This window comes from Salmo salar, chromosome 24 (genome assembly GCF_965601325.2).
Source record: "Salmo salar chromosome 24, fSalSal1, whole genome shotgun sequence".
Lineage (NCBI taxonomy): Eukaryota > Metazoa > Chordata > Actinopteri > Salmoniformes > Salmonidae > Salmo > Salmo salar.
The window spans coordinates 35206601-35233865 of record NC_138314.1 but is presented as its reverse complement, the minus strand read 5'-3'; the positions used below and the strand labels follow the sequence as shown (position 1 = coordinate 35233865).

The window sequence follows — 27265 nt, the reverse complement described above, 5'->3', positions numbered from 1 at the left end:
CAAAGGTGAGAAGGCTGGCCTGGTCTTCTGGCCATGTGTCAGGGTTTAGCACTCTGAAAGACAGCTCTAGTCTGTGAAAGTCAGAACAGAATCTTTCAAACAATTCACTGTCTCCATCCCCCCTGTCTCTTGTGCCAACAGAAAACAATAATTCTGTGGTATTTACCATTCCAGCACTTAGCGCACGCACACAGACACACACACTCACAGTATTGTTTAACATTCTCTGCTAGCAAATAAAACTAAATCATAGAGAATTTATTAGTTACAAACCTATGTGGCATACAGTGGATTGGGATTATATGCCTTCACAGAGGCACCATCTGCCCCGAAGGAGATGCACTTCTTCACCCATGACCCTCCATCCTCCTCTGGGCAAACAGCACGAAATGTGGCCTTGGTGGCATCCAAAACACCTCGAATGACAACACAAAAAAACGTTGTTTTTTTTCAAAAGTATTTCTGACAAACTAAATTAAATTATCTCCATTATGAATAATGATTAAACTTTACACAAGAATAAAGCCTATAAAGAGGAACAACTTACCAATGGCATGAGAGTGCTCAAGGGTCTGTTGTCCGCCCAGGAGATTGACTGGCTTCCCATCCTCCAACAAGCGTACGTAGACAATCTTGCATTTGGTGTTGGATATATCAGTGTCTCCGTCTATTAGAACGGCAAGATACTTTGCGGCTTTCAGCTTCGCTGACAGGCTCTCTCTCATTATATCAGCAATTTGACCGATCATCTCCGCACATCTTACATCATTGTCGTATGTGGGATTAATGTCAACTCCGTTTGTAGTGGAGTCTGATAAACGGCCCAAATTTGACGAAAGGTTATTCTTCTTTCGCAATGAAGTATGCGATGTTTATCTTTATTTTCAGCTGCCTCCTCTTCTCCTCCTCAGACAGCAGCACTTGCCTCCTCAAGGCTGCTGACACCGTGCCTGATGGTTTCTCCTGTCTCAACAGGTACAGATCTCTGCACTGGATATGCCGCCGCGATATGTTATGTTTCGCTACGCTATCTCTTTTCGGATGTGGGTTTCCTGAAACGAAGGACGAGTTGCCCGCCTGTTTCTGCCCTCTACAATATTTGCAGAACATGACGTTGTTTTCGAACTCTAGCCATGGGAACATTTTGAGCCAATTCGCATTGAATCTATATGTTCTCCCTCCACCGGCTACAGTGGATGTTGAAGTGACAGCGGGGGTCACGGTAGCTTTGCTAACGTTAGCCGCCATGTCAACGTTAGCCGCCTCAGGTATTCCTTGTGAAGAGGCTTTATTAGTTGAAACTTGCGAATCCCCCTCGCTGGATTCCTCTTTCTCCTCGTCTCTTCTTCGCTTAAAATAAAATTGAATGGGCTTCATTTTTAGCCATGTCTGCACATTAACTTATAGCCTATACCGATACTATTTTCCAGTGTTCACCTTTCTCTCTCTGACTGGACTGCGTCATCACAGAAAACTCTACTGTGGTTGGCGCATGCCGCTTGTGGAATGTGGGACTTGTAGTTTTGAAACAAATAGCAGCGGGGGAAAAATAGTTTACGGTAGGTTGTAATCTTTAATCGCACACTGTGCTTGTAAATATTTTTTCCGGTTCGCACAAGTCTATTTTTAGGGGCAAATGCGAGTGAAATACTCGCACTGTAGAGCCCTGGGTTCTATAACTGATTCAAGTATTTTTAGTCAGATCCTAATTGGGAGATTGAGTTTTATGTTCCTTTTGATGGCATAAAAAGCCCTTCTTTCCTTGTCTCTTAGATCGTTCACAGCCTTGTGGAAGTTACCTGTGGTGTTGATGTTTAGGCCGAGATAGGTATAATTATTTGTGTGCTCTAGGGCAAAAGTTTCTAGATAGAATGGCAACTGGACATTTTTTGTCAACTGGACATTTTTTGGAACACCTTTATTTTGGTCTTAGTGAGATTTACTGTCAGGGCCCAAGTCTGACAGAATATGTGCAGAAGATCTAGGTGATGCTGTAGGCCAAAGTTCCCCAACTGGCGGCCCGTGGATCAAATTTGGCCCCCCAAGTTTATTTGCCCCCCCCAAAAAAAAATACAAATGTTGGACATAAAATAGTGTTAAAAACACCAGCAAATCAGCTCCAAATGATTTAATTTCGGAAATCTGTTCCAAAGTATTGCCACGCATAAAAGAGGGATATATGTGATCGTATACAAATGTAAGCAAGGTTTGAAATGATTACGTTTTAGTCAAATATATCTGTTTGGGCTTCTTGCGGTCAATTGTTAGTCTACAAATTATTTGTAATAATGTTCCGGCCCCTTGACCATACGCTCAAGAAAACAATTACCCCCCTCGGCTGAATCTTGTTGATGATCACTGCTGGAGGCCCTCCTTGGTTGGGGACAGAAGCAGATCATCTGCAAACACTAAACATTTGACTTCAGAGTCTAGTAAGGTGAGGCCGGGTGCTGCAGACTGTTTTAGTGCCCTCGAGAATTCATTAATATATATATTGAAGAGGGTGGGGCTCAAGGTGCATCCTTGTCTCACCCCACGGCCCTGAGGAAAGAAATCTGTGTGTTTATTGACAATTTTAACTGCACACTTGTTTGTGTACATTCATTTTATAATAGTGTATGTTTTCCACTCAACACAGCTTTCCAACAATTAGTATAGCAGACCGTCATGCCAAATTGAGTCAAAAGCTTTTTTGAAATCAGCTTAGCATGAGAAGACTTTGCTTTTGGTTTGGTTTGTTTGTCAATTGGGGTGTGTAGGGTGTATACAGTGCCTTCAGAAAGTATTCATACCCCTTGACTTATTCCACATTTTGTTGTGTTACAGCTTTTTTTTCACTCATCTACACCCAATAACCCATAATGGCAAAGTGAGAACATGTTTTTAGACATTTTTGCAATAAACCACTTCTCCAACCTTTTTGACCATATAACAAAGAACCAAGCGCAAACACATATACAGTGCATGATCATTTGCCGAACTTAGAATAAGATATTTAAAGACTACTAGAACCCGCTAGATTCTCCAATTACATTGGATGAGCTACAGGACAAATACAGACCCTCCAACCCAAAAAGGCCTGTGGATTTGATGGTATACTAAACTAAATAATAAAATATACAGACCACAAATTCAAATTGGCTATTCTTAGTCTTCAACATTATCCTCAGGACTGGCATCTTCCCCAATATTTGGAACCAAGGCCTGATCATCCAAATTCACAAAAGTAGAGCTAAATTTGACCACAATAACTACCGTGGAATATGCATCAACAGTAAGCTCGGAAAAATCCTCTGCAGTATCATCAACAGCAGACTCCAACATTTCCTCAGTGAAAACAATGTCCTGAGCAAATGTCAAATTGGTTTCTTACCTACAGTAAATATCGTACGACAGACCACATACAGTGCCTTCAGAAAGTATTCATATCCCTTGACTTATTCCACATTTTGTTGTGTTACTGAGTGGATTACACACAAGCCCTAATGAGAATGAGAAAACAGCATGTTTTTTGATATTTTACTAATTTATTGAATACAGAAATAACTATTTTACATAAGTATTCACACCTCTTTGCTATGTCACTCCAAATTGAGCTCAGGTGCATCCAATTTCAACTGATCATCCTTGAGATGTAATTTACCCTGCCCAGCCCCCCCATGGACATATAATAATAATATATTTTTTGGGGGGGTTATTATTGTTTCTTTCACTTCTATTTTTGACCTGCAATGTTGGTGCTCAGAACATACACATTTCATTGTACCCTGCAATTACATCTGCAATGCTGTGTATGTGACTAATAAAAAAATAATTGCTTGATTAACAATATGTTAGCTGTTAGGTCAAATATTATGTTCAGGCTTCCTAAACATTTTGTCCTGGAAGTTGTCTAGGAGGGATTGGATTGTTGGCCAATTTGTTGTTGGCCAATAGTTTTTTGGGAGGTTTCTACACTACACTACCCAGTTTGTTCGGCTTCGATAACTCATGGTTGCTCTGTTCAAGTAGATTGTGATTTTGCTGTGGTATAAATCAGATAGCGGTGTTAGTTGGCTGACTGTGAACGCTCTGAGAGACTCTGGGTTGAGGTCGGTGATAAAGTAGTCTACAGTACTACTGCCTAGGGTTGAGCTGTAGGTGTACTTACCATAGGAGTCCCCTCGAAGTCTACCATTGTCTATGTACAGACCCAGTGTGTGACAGAATTGCAAGAGTTGTGACCCATTTTTGTTGGTTGTTTTGACCTAGTTGTCTAGGGGGGCATATTTGGGAGGGAATGATGTCACCTCCAGGTAGGTGATTGTCCCCCTGTGTGCTGAGGGTGTCAGGGTCTTGTCCAGTTATGGCATTTAGGTCCCCATGAACTAGTACATGTCCCTGGGTAGGGCTGTTGCAGTGACCATATTACCACCACACCGGCGATCACGAGTTGTGAGTCATGAAGGCAGTCAAATTCCACCTGACCTTTTAGTCACGGTGATTAGGCTTCTCCAAGCTCTGATGCTGCTGATGGTCATTAGTAGCCAACCAAACTTGCTAACTGCCTGGTACTCTATTGTCCCTCTAATCACTCTGACAACAATGCAAATGTAATCGTTAAATCTAATAAAACACTTCATGAGAGCCAATTGAGCTCATGTTGGGCAACATTTCTGTAGGCTATGCAATTGCGAGAGAAAACAGAGTGATGGCCGATATTAACCTCTATGGGCTAGGTGGGACGCTTGCGTCCCACCTACTCAACAGCCAGTGTAATCCCGTGGCGCGTTATTCAAATTCCTCAAAAATGCAAAAACTTCAATTTTTCAAACATATGACTATTTTACACCATTTTAAAGATAAGACTCTCGTTAATCTAACCACACTGTCCGATTTCAAAAAGGCTTTACAACGAAAGCAAAACATTTGATTATGTCAGCAGAGTACCCAGCCAGAAATAATCAGACACCCATTTTTCAAGCTAGCATATAATGTCACATAAACCCAAACCACAGCTAAATGCAGCACTAACCTTTGATGATCTTCATCAGATGACAACCCTAGGACATTATGTTATACAATACATGCATGTTTTGTTCAATCAAGTTCATATTTATATCAAAAACCAGCTTTTTACATTAGCATGTGACTAGCATGTGACTAGCATTCCCACCGAACACTGCCGGTGAATTTACTAAATTACTCACGATAAACGTTCACAAAAAGCATAACAATTATTTTAAGAATTATAGATACAGAACTCCTCCATGCACTCTATGTCCGATTTTAAAATAGCTTTTCGGTGAAAGCACATTTTGCAATATTCTCAGTAGATAGCCCGGCATCACAGGGCTAGCTATTTAGACACCCAGCAAGTTTATCACTCATCAAAGTCAGATTTACTATAAGAAAAATGTTATTACCTTTGCTGTCTTCGTCAGAATGCACTCCCAGGACTTCTACTTCAATAACAAATGTTGGTTTGGTTCAAAATAATCCATAGTTATATCCAAACAGCGGCGTTTTGTTCGTGCGTTCAAGACACTATCCGAAAGGGTAAATAAGGGTGACGAGCATGGCGCAATTCGTGACAAAAAAAATCGAAATATTCCATTACCGTACTTCGAAGCATGTCAACCGCTGTTTAAAATCAATTTTTAGGCCATTTTTCTCATAAAAAAGCGATAATATTCCGACCGGGAATCTGCGTTTAGGTAAACAGACGAAAGAAAATAAAGCATTCGGTCAACTCGGGCACGCGCCTAAGCCCATAGTACTCTGATCGGCCACTTGCCAAAAGCGATAATGTGTTTCAGCCAGAGCCTGCCTCGATATCGTTCAGCTTTTTCCCGGGCTCTGAGAGCCTATGGGAGCCGTAGGAAGTGTCACGTTATTGCAAAGATCCTCAGTCTTCAATAAAAAGAGCCAAGATGAAACACAATTTGTCAGACAGGCCACTTCCTGCATGGAATCTTCTCAGGTTTTGGCCTGCCATATGAGTTCTGTTATACTCACAGACACCATTCAAACAGTTTTAGAAACTTTAGGGTGTTTTTTATAATTATATGCATATTCTAGATACTGGGCAGGAGTAGTAACCAGATTAAATCGGGTACGTTTTTTATCCGGCTGTGTCAATACTGCCCCCTAGCCCTAACAGGTTAAAAAGAGGAGGATCCCATCAGCTTTATATAGGCTAGACCTACTATATTTTTATTTCTCAACATTTCTAATATTAAGCACGTTGCTTATCTTTACAACAGGAGTATAGCCTACCTGGCTGTCATGAAAATGAACCACGGGAAAAGCGCCCTTTATTTATTTTATTTATTTTTTCCCCCTTTTTTTTAAATATCCAAAACATACAATATACTTGCAGTGAAGCCGCTCAACAACTACACCACACCAGTCATCCAACAGACTCCCATTCAGAACGACACACCGAAGCATCCAGGGTCAATGCCCTGCCCAAGGGCACATCGACAGATCTCCCACCAGGCCAAAAACACGGGGACCCGAACCCTCCAAGATCCCCCCACAGTTCCCCAATAGCTGTCCCTCAACAATCCGAGAACCCTCCCACAATCCCCCCCAAGAAGAAAAAAAAACAACAAAAAAAACCCAAATACAATTAATTCCATTCCCCACACCCAATAACCCCCAATGCACCAACAACCAAGAAAATGAACTAAAGAGAAAAAAGAAAAATACAAAAGAAAGCAGCAAACAACAATGCAAGAAAAAAACTAAGACAAAGGACATCAAGGACAACTAAAATCATAACACTAATGCCAACTGCATATGTTTGAGTGCATGTCTAGCACTATTAAGTGTGTGTGTCCGTGTATGTGTGTATTTGAATGAGAGTGTGTGTATATGCATGTGTACAAGCACCTGCACGGTATCAGTCTCAAGCAAACCGTCATTAGCTGTAAAAAACACTGCCCCTTAGTGTCATTGACTTTATTTTTTTATTTTATCTTTGACCATCATTCTATCTCCCGCACAACAACTCCCATCCCACTTGTCTCCAATTCCACATCCCAACCCTCTGCTTCCCTCAGCCCATCCCACCTATCTCTGCTGGCCACCCTCTTCGGAATTCTGCGCAACATATATCTTTCAACTATGCTATGATGTTTAACGTACAATTTCAATCTATCTAATCGAATAGAAACCACAGATTGCGAGTTGAAGATAAATACTTTTACTTAGAGTATTAGTATAATAGTAATTGATCAGCAAGATGGCGCCGACAGAGATGGTCACCTCGCTTCAGGTCCTTAGAGAACTATGCAGTTATTTGTTTTTTATGTATTATTTCTTATATTGTTAGCCCAGAAAATCTCAAGTGTTATTACATACAGCCGGGAAGAACTATTGGATATAAAAGCGATGTCAATTTACCATCATTACGACCAGGAATACATCTTTCCCGAAGTGGATCCTTTGTTCAGACCTCCACCCTGGACATGCGATCTTATCCCAGAGGCCGACCCAAAACAACGTGGTCGCCGCAGGAGAGGCAGACGGAGCGGCCTACTGGTCAGACTCAGAAGGCGAGCACACCATCCACCGCTTCCGAGCATATTACTCACCAATGTCCAATCTCTAGATAACAAGGTGGATGAAATTAGGGCACGAGTTGCCTTCCAGAGAGACATCAGAGATTGTAACATTCTCTGTTTCACGGAAACGTGGCTCACTCGGGATATGTTGTCAGAGTCGGTTCAGCCACCCGGTTTCTTCACGTATCGCGCCGACAGAAACAAACATCTCTCTGGTAAGAAGAAGGGTGGGGTGTATGCTTTATGATTAACGACTCATGGTGTAATCACAACAACATACAGGAACTTAAGTCCTTTTGTTCACCCAACATAGAATTCCTTACAATCAAATGCCGACCGCATTATCTTCCAAGAGAATTCTCTTCGATTATAGTCACAGCCATGTATATCCCCCCCACCAAGCAGATCCCTCGTTGGCCCTGAAAGAACTTCACTGGACTCTATGTAAACTGGAAACCATACATCCTGAGGCTGCATTTATTGTAGCTGGGGATTTTAACAAAGCTAACCTAAGAACTATACTTCCTAAATTTTATCAGCATATCGAATGCGCGACAAGAGCTGGTAGCTTTCTGGATCATTGCTACTCGATCTTCCGCGATGCATACAAAGCCCTCCCCCGCCCTGCCTTCGGAAAATCTGACCATGACTCCATTTTGTTGCTCCCAGCCTATAGACAGAAACTAAAACAAGAAACACCCGTGCTCAGGTCAATACAATGCTGGTCTGACCAATCGGATTCCACGATTCAAGATTGCTTTGAACACGTGGACTGGGATATGTTCGGGATAGCCACAGACAATAACATTGACGTTTACGCTGACTCAGTAAGCGAGTTTATTAGGAAGTGCATCGGAGATGTCGTTCCCTCTGTGACCATTAAAACCTTCCCTAACCAAAAACCATGGATTGATGGCAGCATTTGTGCGAAACTGAAAGCGCTAACCACCGCTTTTACTCATGACAAGGTGACCGGAAACATGACCGAATACAAACAGTGCAGCTAGTCCCTCCGCAAGGCAATCAAACAAGCAAAGCGTCAGTATAGAGACAAAGTTGAGTCGCAGTTCAACGGCTCAAACACGAGGTGAATGTGGCAGGGTCTACAGTCAATCACAGATTACAAAAAGAAAACCAGCCCGTCGCGGACACCGACGTCTTACCAGACTACCAGTCAAATTAAACAACTTCTTTGCTCACAATACAGTGCCACTGACACGGCCCGCTACTAAAACCTGTGGGCTCTCCTTCACCGTGGCCAACGTGAGTAAAACATTTAAACGTGTTAACCCTCGCAGGGCTGCCGGCCCAGACGGCATCCCTAGCCGCGCCCTCAGAGCATGCACAGACCAGTTGGCTGGTGTGTTTACGGACATATTCAACCAATCCTTATCCCAGTCGTGTCCTTACATGCTTCAAGATGGCCACCATTGTTCCTGTCCCCAAGAAAGCTAAAGTAACTGAACTAAATGACTATCGCCCCATTGCACTCACTTCTGTCATCATGAAGTGCTTTGAGAGACTAGTCAAGGATCATATCACCTCCATATCCATGACCATATCACCTGTGCATTGACTACAGCTCAGCATTTAACACCATAATACCCTCCAAACTCGTCATCAAGCTCAAGACCCTGGGTCTCGGCCCTGCCCTGTGCAACCTGGTCCTGGACTTTCTGGGGCCGCCCTCAGGTGGTGAAGGTAGGGAACAACATTTCCACCCCACTGATCCTCAACACTGTGGCCCCACAAGGGTGCGTTCTCAGCCCTGTCCTGTACTCCCTGGTCACCCATGACTGCGTGGCCATGCACGCTTCCAACTCAATCATCAAGTTTGCAGACGACACTACAGTGGTAAGCTTGATTATCAACAATGACGAGACAGCCTACAGGGAGGAGGTAAGGGCCCGGAGTGTGGTGTCAGGAAAATAACCTTTCACTCAATGTCAACAAAACAAAGGAGATGATCGTGAACTTCAGGAAACAGCAGAGCAGCCCCCTATCTACATTGACGAGACAGTAGTGGAGAGGGTGGAGAGTTTTAAGTTCCTCGGCGTACACATCACGGACAAACTGAAATGGTCCACCAAACACAGACATTGTGGTGAAGAAGGCGCAGCAGCGCCTCTTCAACCTCAGGAGGCTGAAGAAATGCGGCTTGTCACCAAAAACACTCACAAACTTTTACAGATGCACAATCGAGAGCATCCTGTCGGGCTGTATCACCGCCTGGTACGGCAGCTGCTCCGCCCATAACCGTAAGGCTCTCCAGAGGGTAGTGAGGTCTGCACAACGCATCACTGGGTGCAAACTACCTGCCCTCCAGGACACCTACACCACCCGATGTCACAGGAAGGCCAAAAAGATCATTAAGGACAACAACCACCCGAGCCTACTGCCTGTTCACCCCGCTATCATCCAGAAGGCGAGGTCAGTACAGATGCATCAAAGCGGGGACCGAGAGACTGAAAAACAGCTTCTATCTCAAGGCCATCAGACTGTTAAACAGCCATCACTAACATTGAGTGGCTGCTGCCAAAATACTGACTCAACTCCAGCCACTTTAATAAAGGAAAAATTGATGTAATCAATTTATCAATAGCCACTTTATATAATGTTTACATACCATACATTACTCATCTCATATGTATATACTGTACGCTATACCATCTACTGCATCTTGCCATCTTGATGTAATTAAATGTATCACTAGCCACTTTAAACAATGCCACTTTATATAATGTTTTCATACCCTACATTACTCATCTCATATGTATATACTGTATACTATACCATCTACTGCATCTTGCCATCTTGGTGTAATGTATCACTAGCCACTTTAAACAATGCCACTTCATATAATGTTTTCATACCCTACATTACTCATCTCATATGTATATACTGTACTCTATACCATCTAATGCATCTTGCCATCTTGATGTAATGTATCACTAGCCACTTTAAACAGTGCCGCTTTATATGTTTCATACCCTACATTTCTTATCTCATATGTATATACTGTACTCTTACCATCTACTGCATCTTGCCTATGCCGTTCGACCATCACTCATTTATATATTTTTATGTACATATTCGTATTCATTCCTTTACACTTGTGTGTATAAGGTAGTTGTTGTGGAATTGTTAGGTTATATTACTTGTTAGATATTACTGCATGGTCAGAACTAGAAGCACAAGCATTTCGCTACACTTGCATTAACATCTGCTAACCATGTGTATGTGACAAATAAATTTGATTTATTTGATTTTGGATACAGTTTCTTGCGACGTTTGTTTATCTCCCTTGGAAATTGGTCATTGAGAACGAACTTTGGTCCCTTTAAGCTCCCTTCCCCTGCTTTTGATCAACTCCTTTTGTTGGTAGTGTTCAAATTTTGCAATGATCGGTTGGGGAACCCTTGGTCTTGTCGTTCCTAGCTCCAAGTCTGTGTACTCGGTGGAAAGCCACCTTGTTTACAGTCTCTATAGAAAGTCTCAAGGCGGATTGCATGAATTCTCTGATCTCGCCCTCTAGATTATTGGACAATGCCTTTTTTTGCGTTTTTTTTTTTTTTGCATCATAGTTGAACACCTCATGTAGCCTAGCCCATAGGCCTATATAGGCCAAATAACTTCTTAAAATTAAGCACATTCATCCGCTTTACAAGAAGTGTAGAGCCTAACTGACATACATAAGTAGCGCATGAGTTTCAACTTTGTAGATGAACATTTTCACCATAAAAATGCACCTTTATAATAAAAGCATTCTATGCATAATCGCATTTGCGGTCACTTTTGATAATGGTGTTTTCCCACTAATGGAACATTTGCACGTATAGCCTACTGCTATGTGCGCATTGCTGTGCTTATAATGTGAAGAAATAGCCTAATCGTTTATCAACAGCTAAACATTCTGATCTGTTGCGTCAGCCACATTGCGTAATAAAGGTTTGCTGATGCTAGTGATTATATTCATTAGGGATCTATCACATCCCACAACTGTCCCAGACTATGTTTGGAATATTTATTTATTGCACAGAATAGAATAGGTCAACTTTTGTACTATGAGGAATAGTAGATTGACATAGGCTAGTGCTTTTGCTGTTTGTTAGGTCTACTCATCTTGTTGGCTGATGAATATCTTCAATTTGCACCTCAGAATTGGATAAGGCCAGGGACAGTTGCGTCCCTGATGTGTCTGTTTTCACTTTTAGCCTGTGAGAAAGACCCGATCACGTGAGGGAAAGCCATGTGAGTGAGAGGTGCTTCGGAGCTAGCAGCACTCAGGGAGAAGGGCACGACACAGCACACCGGGCTGGATTTTTTTAGGGTGCATTACTGCCACACAAAGTGGATGCCACCGTGAAATTCGAGGCATTATCAAGTGCTTGTCAAATTGTGAATGAGAGCACCTGTGCAAGTGTGTACAGCCTGCACAAAAAAAAACAGAGCTAATGCCTTTCAAGCTACTTTTTTCAAATCATGATTATTGTTGCATCACGCAGCCTTACAATGTAAAACAATCTAAACATATAGCCCAATGTTTGTAGAATAACTAAAGTTACATTAATAACTCTAAATTAAGCATATAGGAGTACCGATTTCTTTGTTAACCGCTCAAATAAAGGTTAAATAAATTAAAACACAGAATAGCAGCATTTGCGCACACCCTCAAATCGTTTGGAGAAAATATGCTTTTATATTTTATTCAGCTTTATTCAATTGTATTCTTCATACTATCAAATAAAATAATGTCACGGAATTCTAAGCAAATCCTGTCTGCTAAATGAACTAGTGTAGCCCGTAGCCATTTGGCATAGCCAGATCAGGACCTAACATAAGGACAACTCAGAGTATGCTATTCTGTTCTTCTGAAATAGACTACATTTTTTTCATATCATGCATCTTTCGACATGTGTAAAATAAGTATTGGCAATGTCTCCTTTTCTGATTTCTTTGGTGAAGTCTTGGCTCCTGCTCTTCAGGCAAAAAGCAGATGACCTCAGACCTTGTATATTCCAGTCTCTCTCTCTCTCTCTCTCTCTCTCTCTCTCTCTCTCTGACATTGTGGCATTAATAGTGTGCGTGCGTACACACACACACCACTAATGTGATGATACCACCTATGATCCCCAGTCTGGAGAAGCATGTCCAGGAGATGGAGACGATGGAGGGAGACCTGTTCTCTCGTTTCATCATGCTGCTCAATGAGAAGAAGGCCAAGATCAGGGCCCTGCAGGACACCATCAGACACGTCCAACAGCAGCTGGATCAGGAGAATCACCGGTTGGACAACAACTGCATATTCCAACACACCGTCGGGTTCTTTGTTTTGTCTGTCTTCATGTCCCCGGCACCCCTGTCTCTTTACCAGCTTGTCAGTTTCTGACATAGGCCGCCGCATGATGATTGTCCTATAAAAAAAGAAAACGTACAATCGGTGTCTTTTGAGGGACTAACTTGTCTGAAAGTAGTTGACTTGAGTTGTACTTTTGACGGACAAAAACCTACAATGATGGACGTTATATATATTTCATCATGCCTCTGAGTGAGCTGTAGCCATAGTCAACCCAAAGTGGAAAGACAGCCACCCTACTGTTGAAGTTAGTTAGATGCCCAAGTGGCTCAGGCCAACCCAGAGCTCTGTGTGTGTGTGTGTGTGTGTGTGTGTGTGTGTGTGTGTGTGTGTGTGTGTGTGTGTGTGTGTGTGTGTGTGTGTGTGTGTGTGTGTGTGTGTGTGTGTGTGTGTGTGTGTGGTGTGTGTGTGTGTGTGTGTGTGTGTGTGTGTGTGTGTGTCTCTGTCTCTGTATGTGTGTGTGTAACTGAGCAGACAGTGGCTAATAACTTTTATATCTCTCTTCAGTCCATACTACATTGAAAGCTCTACATGGGATACTATCGGAATAGTAGATTTTACACATCAATTAGTTGCTTGTGCTTGGCTGTCTTGCTGTCCCTCATGGTCTTGGATTGAATTTGACTTAATTTAGTTGCTTGTGTAACCAGGAAAATCTGTTGAGATTTTTAATTACATTTTAATCGATTGCTAATGTCAGAAAAAGTTAAACAGATGTCAAAAAATGTCTAATTATTGAGAGAGATGTCAATGATGTCCCCAAATAAAGTGTGATGCCTCAGTGAGTGATCCCTCTCTCTCTCTTTGTCTCTTCTCCCTCACTCTGTCTCTCTGTAGGGTAACTGGGGTAACTGTCAAATCCAAGGCTGGCGACAGCATTAAGGAGGAGGAGGAGGAGGACCTGCCTCAGAGCTTCCACCCATCTCAGGCACCCACCGTGCTCATCAGAGGTGTGTGTGTTTGTGTGTGTGTGTGTTTCTATTCTGATATTCCGATTTTTTTCCACCATGAATACAGCAGCCAAATACTGAAACTCATTGTAATTTGGACACCATGACAAGGCTTGACTAATGAATTTCCCTAAAACACACTGTTGATGTTGATTATGTGGCACTCTATCATTACGTTAGCTTTTTTTCCATAGGTGTTCTTCCATTGGTTCCCACTTCCATTGGTTCCCCCAAGATGCAGCATGGCACATGCCAATTCACAAATAAATGCACTTGTGTTTTTTAGTGGAAAGGGTTGAATAGGTTTAAGAAATATTGTTAAAATCTCACCTAGCCCATCAGAAGACAAGGAGATGCTTTTACCATATTGAATGTACCTATCCTATCCTTTCAGATCTCCACAAAGGTATAGGGGATTGGGTCTAGGAGTCCATTTGGAATTTGGAGTATGACTATAAAAGGACATTGTGTGTCAATCAATCAAGCACCCCATTGGTCTGTGGAAGTGTCATTTTGCCTTAGCCGACACCCACAGAGTTGCCAAGAAGCATTCTTAACCACAGGGTTCACCTATAGCTTTCTAGATCACTGTGCAGTTCTGGAACACTGACATAGCAGCTTCTACCTGTGGTAGAATCTGATTCATGTGTGCTCTATTAAGTTACAGTAGTGTGACCAACACTCTTATTGGTCCACTCCAGCACCACGAGCACAAGCAACAGTTTGGGTGGGGAGTTCAACTGGGTTTCATTTTTCGCCCATTCCCTTTACTGCTCATGATGTCATAGGTCGTGATATGAATTACCATGACGACATATAGGTCAGGCTCTCCCAGTCCATGTCTGCGAGCTCCCAAGTTTATCCATGTTCATTTTTACTGCTCCATAAACTCCACATGGCAACAGCACTGATGTTTGAACAGCGGTTTAGATTGAAACGCCATTGCCTGGGGTATTGGATGCCTGGAAAGCTTTCACCAGTGAGTCATAAACCCACCGTGTGTAGTCCTCTCTGCTTCCAAGGGGTTCAGCACGTCCGCCTGCGAGGTGGTCCCCTGTCTGCGTCAGAGAGAGCCACCCCCCTGTCTCTACTGTACTGGGGGAACCGAGGCCTCCTTGTGTCTGGTCCAAACCCAGCAGAGGGATGGAGCAGGCGGTTTTGAAACGCAACACAGTCATGGTTCTCTCATCTGTACTGTAGCATCGGGATTAGTTGTGGTGGCTCTGTCCAATGGATCGGTCTATCCTGTGTGTGTGTGTGTGTGTGTGTGTGTGTGTGTGTGTGTGTTAGCACTGTTCAATATTCTCAAACTGACTATATATTCTCAGACGGGCTCATGCAGTGTTTGTGTGTTTATAAAGCATCCACTGTTTTCTTGCAAGTAAAGTCTTACAGGTAATTTGTTCATTTGACATGGTGGGATCGTTTTGTGTCGGTAAAGTACATTTTGCTACAAATGGTGGTGGAAATGCCTTTATGCGCAAATACGGATTATAATAACCATCATATCGTATCAAACTTGGAGTCAACGCGATGATATGGTGTGTGGTCCTCCCACTACAATTTGGGAAACCATGCAGTTTATTAGGCTACAGATTAAATAAGTTACAATGAACTTCACAGTGTGATGAAAGTGCCCGATGATAAGCTTGGTACTCCTTTCCAATAAATATTGAGGGTCTTATTTTGGTGACACCTGAAACCCCACCTCTTCAAGGAATACCTGGGATAGGATAAAGTAATCCTTCTAACCCCCCCCTTAAAAGATTTAGATGCACTATTGTAAAGTGGTTGTTCCACTGGATATTATAGGTGAATGCACCAATTTGTAAGTCGCTCTGGATAAGAGCGTCTGCTAAATGACTAAAATGTAAAAAAAAAAAAAAAAAAATGTAAAAAATGTACTCAATGCTTGACTGCCGTTTTAAAAACTGTAATATTCTCGCTCCTATCCATAATAATCTCATCATGCAGACTAGCCTCCCCGCACTGTATCTGCGAGCCGTTGTCCTGAGTGCATGTGCCAAAACCAGAGTAGGTACATTTGCTATTTAACACAACAGTTTTTGGGACAAAACATACAAAATTATCTGTAAAGTTGAAATTGCGATGGAAACACATTAAACTTTACATTATTATTCACCACATAAAAAATACAATTTTGTGTGTACTTTGTAATCACACACTGATTTTTCTCAGCAACAAGTCCATTTCGTGGAAACACCACTGGAGGGAAACTGCCTATTTTCTTTATGCTGATTTTAGAATATTCAAATGAAAATCTGTCGCCATATGTGTCTGCATGCCAGCTTCTTCTGTGTTTTTGTGTTTGTCTGTGAACATGACCAGACCAGAGTAAACCCATGTGGCTGTTTTGACCCTAGTTAACCCATGTCCCTCTGTGAGTGTCCTGGTTTATGTTTTCCTCTTGATTATGGCCTGATAAGAGAGAGTAGGATGACAGACAGACAAGTGTCAGGGAAAAAGGAAATCTAGCCTATAATTTTCCTGTCATTTTGTCTGTGCTCTGTAAATGTCTACATGTGACTCTATGACACACTCCTACAGGAAGTACATTTAGGACCCAAAGACCTATGGAGTGGAAACGAAGGAGGGAGTGTCAGGGTTGAGAGAGGGAAGGGTAGGGAGGGAAGGAGGGTAGGAGTGTGAGGAGGGTAGAGAGAGCAGAGAGGGAAGTGGGGATGATGAGGGGTTATCCTTTAGACTATGACATACCTTTAAATCTACGGCATCCCCAGATGACCCCCTTGTATATTCTATAATGTATGTAGGCTACATTAAATTAGGCTCTACATTATCACCCCTGCTCTCCTATGGATGAAGGGGGAAAAGGTTTAAAGGTGGAAACAGAGTGGAAACAGAGTGGTTACAACATGGGGAGGTTTTCAGCATCTCAGTTCATCAACCGTGGCCAGTCACTCTCCTTGAGATCAGTTGACCTAAATCATTTCTGACCATCACTCATCACGACACTGGCAGTTCCCTGTCTCAGCATGAAACCGTAACAGGGTTTAGAGGACTATGGCTAGGTGTGTGTCTGTGTTTTTCTTCAATGTGTTGGTTTATGGTTTATCAGTGTATGCGTGGGCTTGTGTGGAATGTGAGATCTTTAGTCAGTGGATGTCTGTAGAGGTCATCAGGGGTCAAGAGATTTTCTGAGGTCATCCTCCCAAAAATGTCCCCCATTTACTCTACAAAGGAGACAGTAGGACAGGCAAGTGAATTTGGTTTAGGACCCAGGTTGGAGTAAAGAATTAGGGTTAGGACCCGGGTTGGAGTAAAGGATTACGGTTAGGACCCTGGTTGGAGTAAAGAATTACATGCTGACCACACCGCTCGCATCCCGTTCGCGAGCGTTGCTAAATAAATTTGCACATAGATGTTATTCAATCATTGCACCCACACTGCTCGTGGCCGTCAGCAAGCGTCTGCATGGCCAGGTGCTAAAATAGAAATTGGTTCTATTTGTGACGCTCAACGTGCTCTTCTTTGGTTTTAGGAGCATATACCAATGTGCCATCTCCTCACAGGGTTTTAGGAGCATATACCCACATTGTCACGATCGTCGGATGAAGTAGACCAAGTTGCAGCGTGGTGAGCGTACGTTTTCCTCTTTATTGAATGTCGCCAGCAAAACCAATAAACAATACAAAACGACCGTGAAGCTTACAGGGCAAAGTGCCACAAACAAAGTTAACTACCCACAAGGACAGGTGGGAAAAAGGGCTACCTAAGTATGGCTCCCAATCAGCGACAACGAAGTACAGCTGTCCCTGATTGAGAGCCATACCAGGCCAAAACAACGAAATACAAAACATAGAAAATAGAACATAGAATGCCCAAAACCCCAAAACACACAGAAAAACACCCCCTGCCACGCCCTAACCAAACTACAATAACCAATAACCCCTTTTACTGGTCAGGACGTGACACACGTGGGTGATTGAAAGATGAACTTAGGTCCACATTCCGGTAGGTTGTAGTAATGTTGTAAAGTTTGTTGCCAACTCCAAAGAAGAAAAATAAGCCTTAAGGAAGGAGGAGAGATGACGAGAAACAAATTTGGTTTACTGTTTTATCTGTGGATTAATTGTCGTAGTAGTGGACCTTGTGCATTTCAGGTAAAATAACAACCCAATGTTTAAATACCAGGACAAATTAGCTAGCAACAGCAAGCTAGCAAGCTAAATTGCCATAAATGTTCAATGCTTTTTGACTTGTCCCCAAATTAATATAATTGGTTCAGAGTTTGTTTTGATATTTCAACCTGCGTGTCCTGATCGCTTCTGGTGTGGGTGAACAAAATCAAAGTGCGCACACGGACGGATGTGCGCGTCCGGTTTGGTCAGCATGTTAGGGTTAGGATAATAGGACCTTAGACACAGTCATTTGATACATGTGAATTAAACCTCAAGGGGCAGTTGCATACGTAGGTGTAATCTGGTTTCGTACAATCGCCTTTTTTATAGACATTTCATAAACCTTTTCATAACCTTGGTGTGTTTTCTGGCATTGTGAATGAATGAGCTTATCAAAGAATGTGGCCCTGAATGGCCCTTCTATCAAATTACATGTTAATGCCCCCCTTAATCACTTTACAGCCAAACTGACTTAAAGTAAATACATCACCTCTGACTACTGACACCACCAACAGCTTTGAGAGGGTGTCTTGCATGTAATTTGTGTGTGTGTGTTTGTCACCCAGACATTTCAAGCCAGATGAGCTCTATGGAGGACGCTGTGCGTGACAGCAAAGATGTGTTGCCCAGCCGCAAGCATGGGCTCTGTTACCACCAGAGCCCAGAGTCAAAGGTCAAGAAGCCCTCTCCAGACCAGAAGTAAACTCACAGGTTAGTGCAGCAGCCAATGAAGCCCTAATATGGTAGTTGTCAACATCAGAATGATCCTATTCATTGACCTCCCTACCGCCATTATTATTGTCAAAATGTCATATGTCAACATTATATTGAATTAATATTATTATGATTTTGACGTCATTGACATCATACATGTATCAATATGTATGATACTTAGGTACAGTTGAAGTCCTAAGTTTACATACACTAAGGTTGGAGTCATTAAAACTTGTTTTTCAACCACTCCACAAATTTCTTGTTAACAAACTAGAGTTTTGGCAAGTCAGTTAGGACCTACTTTGTGCATGACAAAAGTAATTTTTCCAACAATTGTTTACAGACAGATTATTTCACTTATAATTCACTGTATCACAATTCCAGTGGGTCAGAAGTTTACATACGCTAAGTTGACTGTGCCTTTAAACAGCTTGGAAAATTCCAGAAAATAATGTGATGGCTTTAGAAGCTTCTGATAGGCTAATTGACATCATTTGAATCAATTGGAGGTGTACCTGTGGATGTACTTCAAGGCCTACCTTCAAACTCAGTGCCTCTTTGCTTGACATCATGGGAAAATCTAAAGAAATCAGCCAAGACCTCAGATCTTTTTTTTTAGACCTCCACAAGTCTAGTTCATCCTTGGGAGCAATTTCCAAACACCTGAAGGTACCACGTTCATCTGTACAAACAATAGTGCGCAAGTATAAACACCATGGGACCACGCAGCCGTCATACCGCTCAGGAAGGAGATGCGTTCTGTCTCCTAGAGATGAACGTACTTTGGTGCTAAAAGTGCAAATCAATCCCAGAACAACAGCAAAGGACCTTGTGAAGATGCTGGAGGAAACAGGTACAAAGTATCTATATCCACAGTAAAACGAGTCCTATATTGACATAACCTGAAAGGCCGCTCAGCAAGGAAGAAGCCACTGCTCCAAAACCGCCATAAAAAATGCCAGACTATGGTTTGCAACTGCACATGGGGACAAAGACCGTACTTTTTGGAGAAATGTCCTCTGGTCGGATGAAACAAAAATAGAACTGTTTGGCCATAATGACCATTGTAATGTTTGGAGGGAAAAGGGGGAGGCTTGCAAGCCGAAGAGCACCATCCCAACCGTGAAGCACGGGGGTGGCAGCATCATGTTGTGGGTGTGCTTTGCTGCAGGAGGGACTGGTGCACTTCACAAAATAGATGGCATCATGAGGAGGAAAATGATGTGGATATATTGAAGCAACATCTCAAGACATCAGTCAGGAAGTTAAATCTTGGTCTCAAATGGGTCTTCCAAATGGACAATGACCCCAAGCATACTTCCAAAGTTGTGACAAAATGGCTAAAGGACAACAAAGTCAAGGTATTGGAGTGGCCATCACAAAGCCCTGACCTCATCATATAGAAAATGTGTCGGCAGAACTGAAAAAGCGTGTGCAAGCATGGTGGCCTACAAACCTGACTCAGTTACACCAGCTCTGTCAGGAGGAATAGGCCAAAATTCACCCAACTTATTGTGGGAAGCTTGTGGAAGGCTACCCGAAACATTTGACCCAAGTTGAACAATTTAAAGTCAATAGTACCAAATACTAATTGAGTGTATGTAAACTTCTGACCCACTGGGAATGTGATAAAAGAAATAAAAACTGAAATAAATAATTATCTCTACTATTATTCTGACATTTCACATTCTTAAAATAACGTGGTGATCCTAACTGACCTAAAACAGGGAATTTTTACTAGAATTAAATATCAGGATTTGCGAAAAACTGAGTTTAAATGTATTTGGCTAAGTTGTATGTAAACTTCGGACTTCAACTGTAAGTGAGTGCCCAGGTTTGAAAACCAGTTATCCATGCCAAAAAGTTCAGGTCTACACAATCACCCCTGAATACTCATACTAATATCATGCATATAAAGCCTGAATGAATATCTATTCGAGGTATTTAATCATAGTCAAAACTAGCAGCTTGGCCACCTCAATAATTTTACAGAACCTTAAAGGCCCACTGCAGTAGAAAACCTGATTTCTCTATGTTTTATATTTACACACTATCAGTCCTAGCAATATTCTTGCTTGAGAAATTGCTCTTTTTGCTAAGATGCTATTTTTGTTTATTTTTTACCATTTTAATTGACAACAATCACAGTAAGGTACTTAATTGTTTCCCTGAAATGATTTGATATTCAGATAAAAACAGCTGTAGTGTAACTTTAAACTTTCTTCAGACCCCTTCACCTGTCCTCTTGCGCCGTATCTTACTTATTACACCTTTGTGACCCCTTGTGGTGTTCAAAACTATTTTCAGCTTTCACAGTGTCCTGCAATGTTCACTAATACAATTTACCTTATGCAAACATCCATAAATAGTGCAAATGAACCATTAAACTGATAGGCTTAACCGACTAATTTATAAAGGGTGGTTAACCAGTCAGCCACTGGCATCCCGATTCGATGCCTACATCAAACAAAGAGTATCTTTTTGTGCATCAATCAGGCTTAAAAGTTATTTCGGCAAGAACTTGATATTGCTATTCATGTAATAAATACTACTACTAATAATAATAATTATCAGCGAAGGGTCTTTCAAGGTTGAGATAAAAAATACATACAAAAACTAGATGTAGGTCTGCTGGTATTTCTTTGCAGAGACAGAAAGTTTTGGCCTAATCCTAAAACGTTTCATGGTTGTTTGTGTAGCCCGGTCAATATGTGCCTGAAGCTAATCTATGCATCTTTCAAATGCTCAACATACTGAGTCATTTCGACAGAATTATGCTTGATCTCGTTAATCTTTCCACATCCTCTAAAATTGTTATGAGCATCCAGTGGGTGGCGAGGCCATTCCTCCACATACACAAAGAGGCATTGCGAGAACAGTTTCACCAGTATGTGACGACCCTTCCTCTCTGTCTGCCAAATTATTTATTTTTGCTCTTGTTTTCCTTAATAGGATGTCGGTGGGCGGAGCCGGGAGGGTCGTCAGCAAAATGGGACACACCTGGGCTCGGGTGTGTCCCGGGATGAATACACCTCTTCCCCATTTATTGAGGAGACTCACTCCATGCAGACACTGATATATTTTTGTTGTGGCCATTTTGTTTGTTTGCTTTGGCACCTTTCAACACCCCTCATTATCACATTTATGCACGCAAACACTCACTTACACTACTGATTACTGACTACACACACCATTTTTAATTGTATTTAGTTTACTTCAGTTAATAAATATATTTTGTTATTCTTTATCTCCACGTGGTCTCCCTTTTTTTCACCTTTATTTAACCAGGTAGGCAAGTTGAGAACAAGTTCTCATTTACAACTGCGACCTGGCCAAGATAAAGCAAAGCAGTGTGACACAGACAACAACACAGAGTTACACATGGAGTAAACAATAAACAAGCCAATAACACAATAAACAAGTCAATGACACAGTAGAAAAAAAAGAAAGTCTATATACAGTGTGTGCAAAAGGCATGAGGAGGTAGGCAATAAATAGGCCATAGGAGCGAATAATTACAATTTAGCAGATTAACACTGGAGTGATAAATGAGCATATGATGATGTGCAAATAGAAATACTGGTGTGCAAAAGAGCAGAAAAGTAAATAAAATAAAAACAGTATGGGGATGAGGTAGGTAGATTGGGTGGGCAATTTACAGATGGACTATGTACAGCTGCAGCGATCGGTTAGCAGCTCAGGTAGCTGATGTTTAAAGTTGGTGAGGGAAATAGTCTCCAACTTCAGTGATTTTTGCAATTCGTTCCAGTCACTGGCAGCAGAGATTTGGAAGGAAAGGCGGCCAAATGAGGTGTTGGCTTTGGGGATGATCAGTGAGATATACCTGCTGGAACATGTGCTACGGGTGGGTGTTGTTATCGTGACCAGTGAACTGAGATAAGGTGGAGCTTTACCTAGCATAGATTTATAGATGACCTGGAGCTAGTGGGTCTGGCGACGAATATGTAGCGAGGGCCAGCCGACTAGAGCATACAGGTCGCAGTGGTGGGTGGTATAAGGTGATTTGGTAACAAAATGGATGGCACTGTGATAGACTGCATCCAGTTTGCTGAGTAGAGTAATGGAAGCTATTTTGTAGATGACATCGCCGAAGTCGAGGATCAGTAGGATAGTCAGTTTTACTAGGGTAAGTTTGGCGGCGTGAGTGAAGGAGGCTTTGTTGCGAAATAGAAATCCGATTCTAGATTTGATTTTGGATTGGATATGTTTAATATGAGTCTGGAAGGAGAGTTTACAGTCTAACCAGACACCTAGGTATTTGTAGTTGTCCACATATTCTAGGTCAGAATCGTCCAGGGTGGTGATGCTAGCCGGGCGGGCAGGTGTGGGCAGCGAACGATTGAAAAGCATGCATTTGGTTTTACTAGCGTTTAAGAGCAGTTGGAGGCCACGGAAGGAGTGTTGTATGGCATTGAAGCTCGTTTGGAGGTTTGTTAGAACAGTGTCCAAGGAAGGGCCAGAAGTATACAGAATGGAGTCGTCTGCGTAGAGGTGGATCAGGGAGTCACCCGCAGCAAGAGCGACATCATTGATATATACAGAGAAAAGAGTCGGCCAGAGAATTGAACCCTGTGGTACCCCCCTAGATACTGCCAGAGGTCCGGACAACATGCCCTCCGATTTGACACATTGAACTTTGTCTGCAAAGTAGTTGGTGAACCAGGCGAGGCAGTCATTAGAAAATTAATGCTATTGAGTCTGCGATAAGAATGATTTTGTTTAGTACCTTGAGCGTGGCTGAGGTGCACCCGTGACTGGCTCGGAAACCGGATTGTACAGCGAAGGTACAGTGGGATTCGAAATGGTCAGTGATCTGTTTATTAACTTGGCTTTCGAAGACTTTAGATAGGCAGGGCAGGATGGAAATAGGTCTGTAACAGTTTGGATCTAGGGTGTCACCCCCTTTGAAGAGGGGGATGACCGCGGCAGCTCTCCAATCTTTAGAGATCTCGGACAATACGAAAGAGAGGTTGAACAGGTAATAGGGGTTGCAACAATGGCGGCGGATAGTTTTAGAAAGAGAGGGTCCAGATTGTCTAGCCCGGCTGATTTGTACGGGTCCAGGTTTTGCAGCTCTTTCAGAACATCTGCTATCTGGATTTGGGTGAAGGAGAAGCTGGGGAGGCTTGGGCGAGTAGCTGGGGGGGAGCTGTTGGCCAGGGTTGGAGTAGCCAGGAGGAAGGCATGGCCAGTCGTTGAGAAATGCTTGTTGAAATTTTCGATTGTCATGGATTTATCGGTGGTGACCGTGTTACCTAGCCTCAGTGCAGTGGGCAGCTGGGAGGAGGTGCTCTTGTTCTCCATGGATTTTACAGTGTCCCAAAACTTTTTGGAATTAGTGCTACAGGATGCAGATTTCTGCTTAAAAAAGCTAGCCTTTGCTTTCCTGACTGACTGCGTGTATTGGTTCCTGACTTCCCTGAACAGTTGCATATCGCGGGGACTTTTCGATGCTATTGCAGTCCACCACAGGATGTTTTTGGGCTGGTCAAGGGCAGTCAGGTCTAGAGTGAACCAAGGGCTATATCTGTTCTTAGTTCAGCATTTTTTGAACGGGGCATGCTTATCTAAGATGGTGAGGAAATTACTTTTAAAGAATGACCAGGCATCCTCGACTGACGGGATGAGGTCAATATCCTTCCAGGATACCCGGGCCAGGTCGATTAGAAAGGCCTGCTCGCAGAAGTGTTTTAGGGAGCGTTTGACAGTGATGAGGGGTGGTCTTTTGACCGCGGACCCATAGCGGATACAGGCAATGAGGCAGTGATCGCTGAGATCCTAATTGAAAACAGCAGAGGTGTATTTGGAGGGCAAGTTGGTCAGGGTAATGTCTATGAGGGTGCCCATGTTTATGGATTTAGGGTTGTACCTGGTGGGTTCCTTGATGATTTGTGTGAGATTGAGGGCATCTAGCTTAGATTGTAGGACTGCCGGGGTGTTAAGCATATCCCAGTTTAGGTCACCTAACAGAATGAACTCTGAGGCTAGATGGGGGGCGATCAATTCACAAATGGTGTCCAGGGCACAGCTGGGAGCGGAGGGGGGTCGATTGCAGGTGGCAATAGTGAGACTTATTTCTGGAGAGATTAATTTTGAAAATTAGAAGTTTCAGCTCTTTGGGTATAGACCTGGAAAGTATGACAGAACTTTGCAGGTTATCTCTGTAGTAGATTGCAACTCCTCCCCCTTTAGCAGTTCTATCTTGATGGAAAAAGTTGTAGTTGGGTATGGAAATCTCAGAATTATTGGTGGCCTTCCTAAGCCAGGATTCAGACACGGCAAGGACATCAGGGTTGGCGGAGTGTGCTAAAGCAGTGAGTAAAACAAACTTAGGGAGGAGGCTTCTGATGTTGACATGCATGAAACCAAGGCTTTTTCGATCACAGAAGTCAACAAATGAGGTTGCCTGGGAACATGCAGGTTCTGGGTTTACCTCCACATCACCCGAGGAACAGAGGAGGAGTAGGATGAGGGTACGGCTAAAGGCTATCAAAACTGGTCGCCTAGAGCATTGGGGACAAAGAATAAAAGGAGCAGGTTTCTGGGCGTGGTAGAATAGATTCAGGGCATAATGTGCAGACAGGGGTATGGTGGGGTGCGGGTACAGCGGAGGTAAGCCCAGGCACTGAGTGATGATAAGAGAGGTTGTATCTGGACATGCTGGTTATAATGGGTGAGGTCACCGCATGTGTGGGAGGTGGGACAAAGGAGGCATCAGAGGTACAGTGGGGGAAAAAAGTATTTGATCCCCTGCTGATTTTGTACGTTTGCCCACTTACAAAGAAATTATCAATCTATAATTTTAATAGTAGGTTTATTTGAACAGTGAGAGACAGAATAACAACAAGAAAATCCAGAAAAACGCATGTAAAAAATGTTATAAAATTATTTGCATTTTAATGGGGGAAATAAGTATTTGACCCCTCTGCAAAACATGACTTAGTACTTGGTGGCAAAACCCTTGTTGGCAATCACAGAGGTCAGACGTTTCTTGTAGTTGGCCACCAGGTTTGCACACATCTCAGGAGGGATTTTGTCCCACTCCTCTTTGCAGATCTTCTCCAAGTCATTAAGGTTTCGAGGCTGACGTTTAGCAACTTGAACCTTCAGCTCCCTCCACAGATTTTCTATGGGATTGGCCACTCCAGGACCTTAATGTGCTTCTTCTTGAGCCACTCCTTTGTTGCCTTGGCCGTGTGTTTTGGATCATTGTCATGCTGGAATACCCATCCACGACCCATTTTCAATGCCCTGGCTGAGGGAAGGAGGTTTTCACCCAAGATTTGACGGTACATGGCCCCGTCCATCGTCCTTTTGATGCAGTGAAGTTGTCCTGTCCCCTTAGCAGAAAAACACCCCCAAAGCACAATGTTTCCACCTCCATGTTTGATGGTGGAGACGGTGTTCTTGGGGTCATAGGCAGCATTCCTCCTCCTCCAAACACAGCGAGTTGAGTTGATGTCAAATAGCTCCATTTTGGTCTCATGTGACCACAACACTTTCACCAGTTGTCCTCTGGGTCATTCAGATGTTCATTGGCAAACATCAGACGGGCATGTATATGTATTCTTGAGCAGGGGGACCTTGCGGGCGCTGCAAAATTTCAGTCCTTCACAGCGTAGTGTGTTACCAATTGTTTTCTTGGTGACTATGGTCCCAGCTGCCTTGAGATCATTGACAAGATCCTCCTGTGTAGTTCTGGGCTGATTCCTCACCGTTCTCATGATCATTGCAACTCCACGAGGTGAGATCTTGCATGGAGCCCCAGGCCGAGGGAGATTGACAGTTCTTTTGTGTTTCTTCCATTTGCGAATAATCGCACCAAATGTTGTCACCTTCTCACCAAGGTGCTTGGCGATGGTCTTGTAGCCCATTCCAGCCTTGTGTAGGTCTACAATCTTGTCCCTAACATCCTTGGAGAGCTCTTTGGTTTTGGCCATGGTGGAGAGTTTGGAATCTGATTGATTGCTTCTGTGGACAGGTGTCTTTTTTACAGGTAACAAGCTGCGGTTAGGAGCACTCCCTTTAAAAGTGTGCTCCTAATCTCAGCTCGTTACCTGTATAAAAGACACCTGGGAGCCAGAAATCTTTCTGATTGAGAGGAGGTAAAATATTTATTTCCCTCATTAAAATGCAAATCAATTTATAACATTTCTGACATGCGTTTTTCTGGATATTTTTGTTGTTATTCTGTCTCTCACTGTTCAAATAAACCTACCATTAAAATTATAGACTGATCCTTTCGTGGTCAGTGGGCAAACGTACAAAATCAGTAGGGGATCAAATACTTTTTTCCCCCACTGTATGATGAGTGGAACTAGGGGCTCCATTGTAAACTAAAACAATGATAACTAACCTAAACAACAGTATACAAGGCATATTGACATTTGAGAGAGACATACAGCGAGGCATAAAGTAATCACAGGTGTTGATTGGGAGAGCTAGCTAGACAACAACGGGTGAGACAGCAACAGCTGATCAGCTAACACAACAACAATAGGTAAAATGGCGATG

General features: G+C 42.7%; 1 protein-coding gene across 5 annotated transcripts in view; it reads left to right on the top strand.

The window, feature by feature from the left end:
- The window catches only part of LOC106585761 (DNA repair protein XRCC4), an 89706-nt gene extending 67729 nt beyond the window's left edge, over nucleotides 1–21977 (top strand). For 4 of the 5 annotated variants that reach the window (XM_045706641.2, XM_014172343.3, XM_014172345.3 and 1 more), the window contains 4 exons: nucleotides 12687–12836; nucleotides 13744–13856; nucleotides 18583–18727; nucleotides 21683–21977. In XM_045706641.2, coding sequence (XP_045562597.1) covers nucleotides 12687–12836; nucleotides 13744–13856; nucleotides 18583–18719 — 400 coding nt within the window. In that variant the 3' untranslated portion in view covers nucleotides 18720–18727; nucleotides 21683–21977. The remainder of the gene's footprint in view (nucleotides 1–12686; nucleotides 12837–13743; nucleotides 13857–18582; nucleotides 18728–21682) is intronic. The other variant, XM_045706644.2, reaches the window with a different exon arrangement.
- Nucleotides 21978–27265: the final 5288 nt, after the last annotated feature.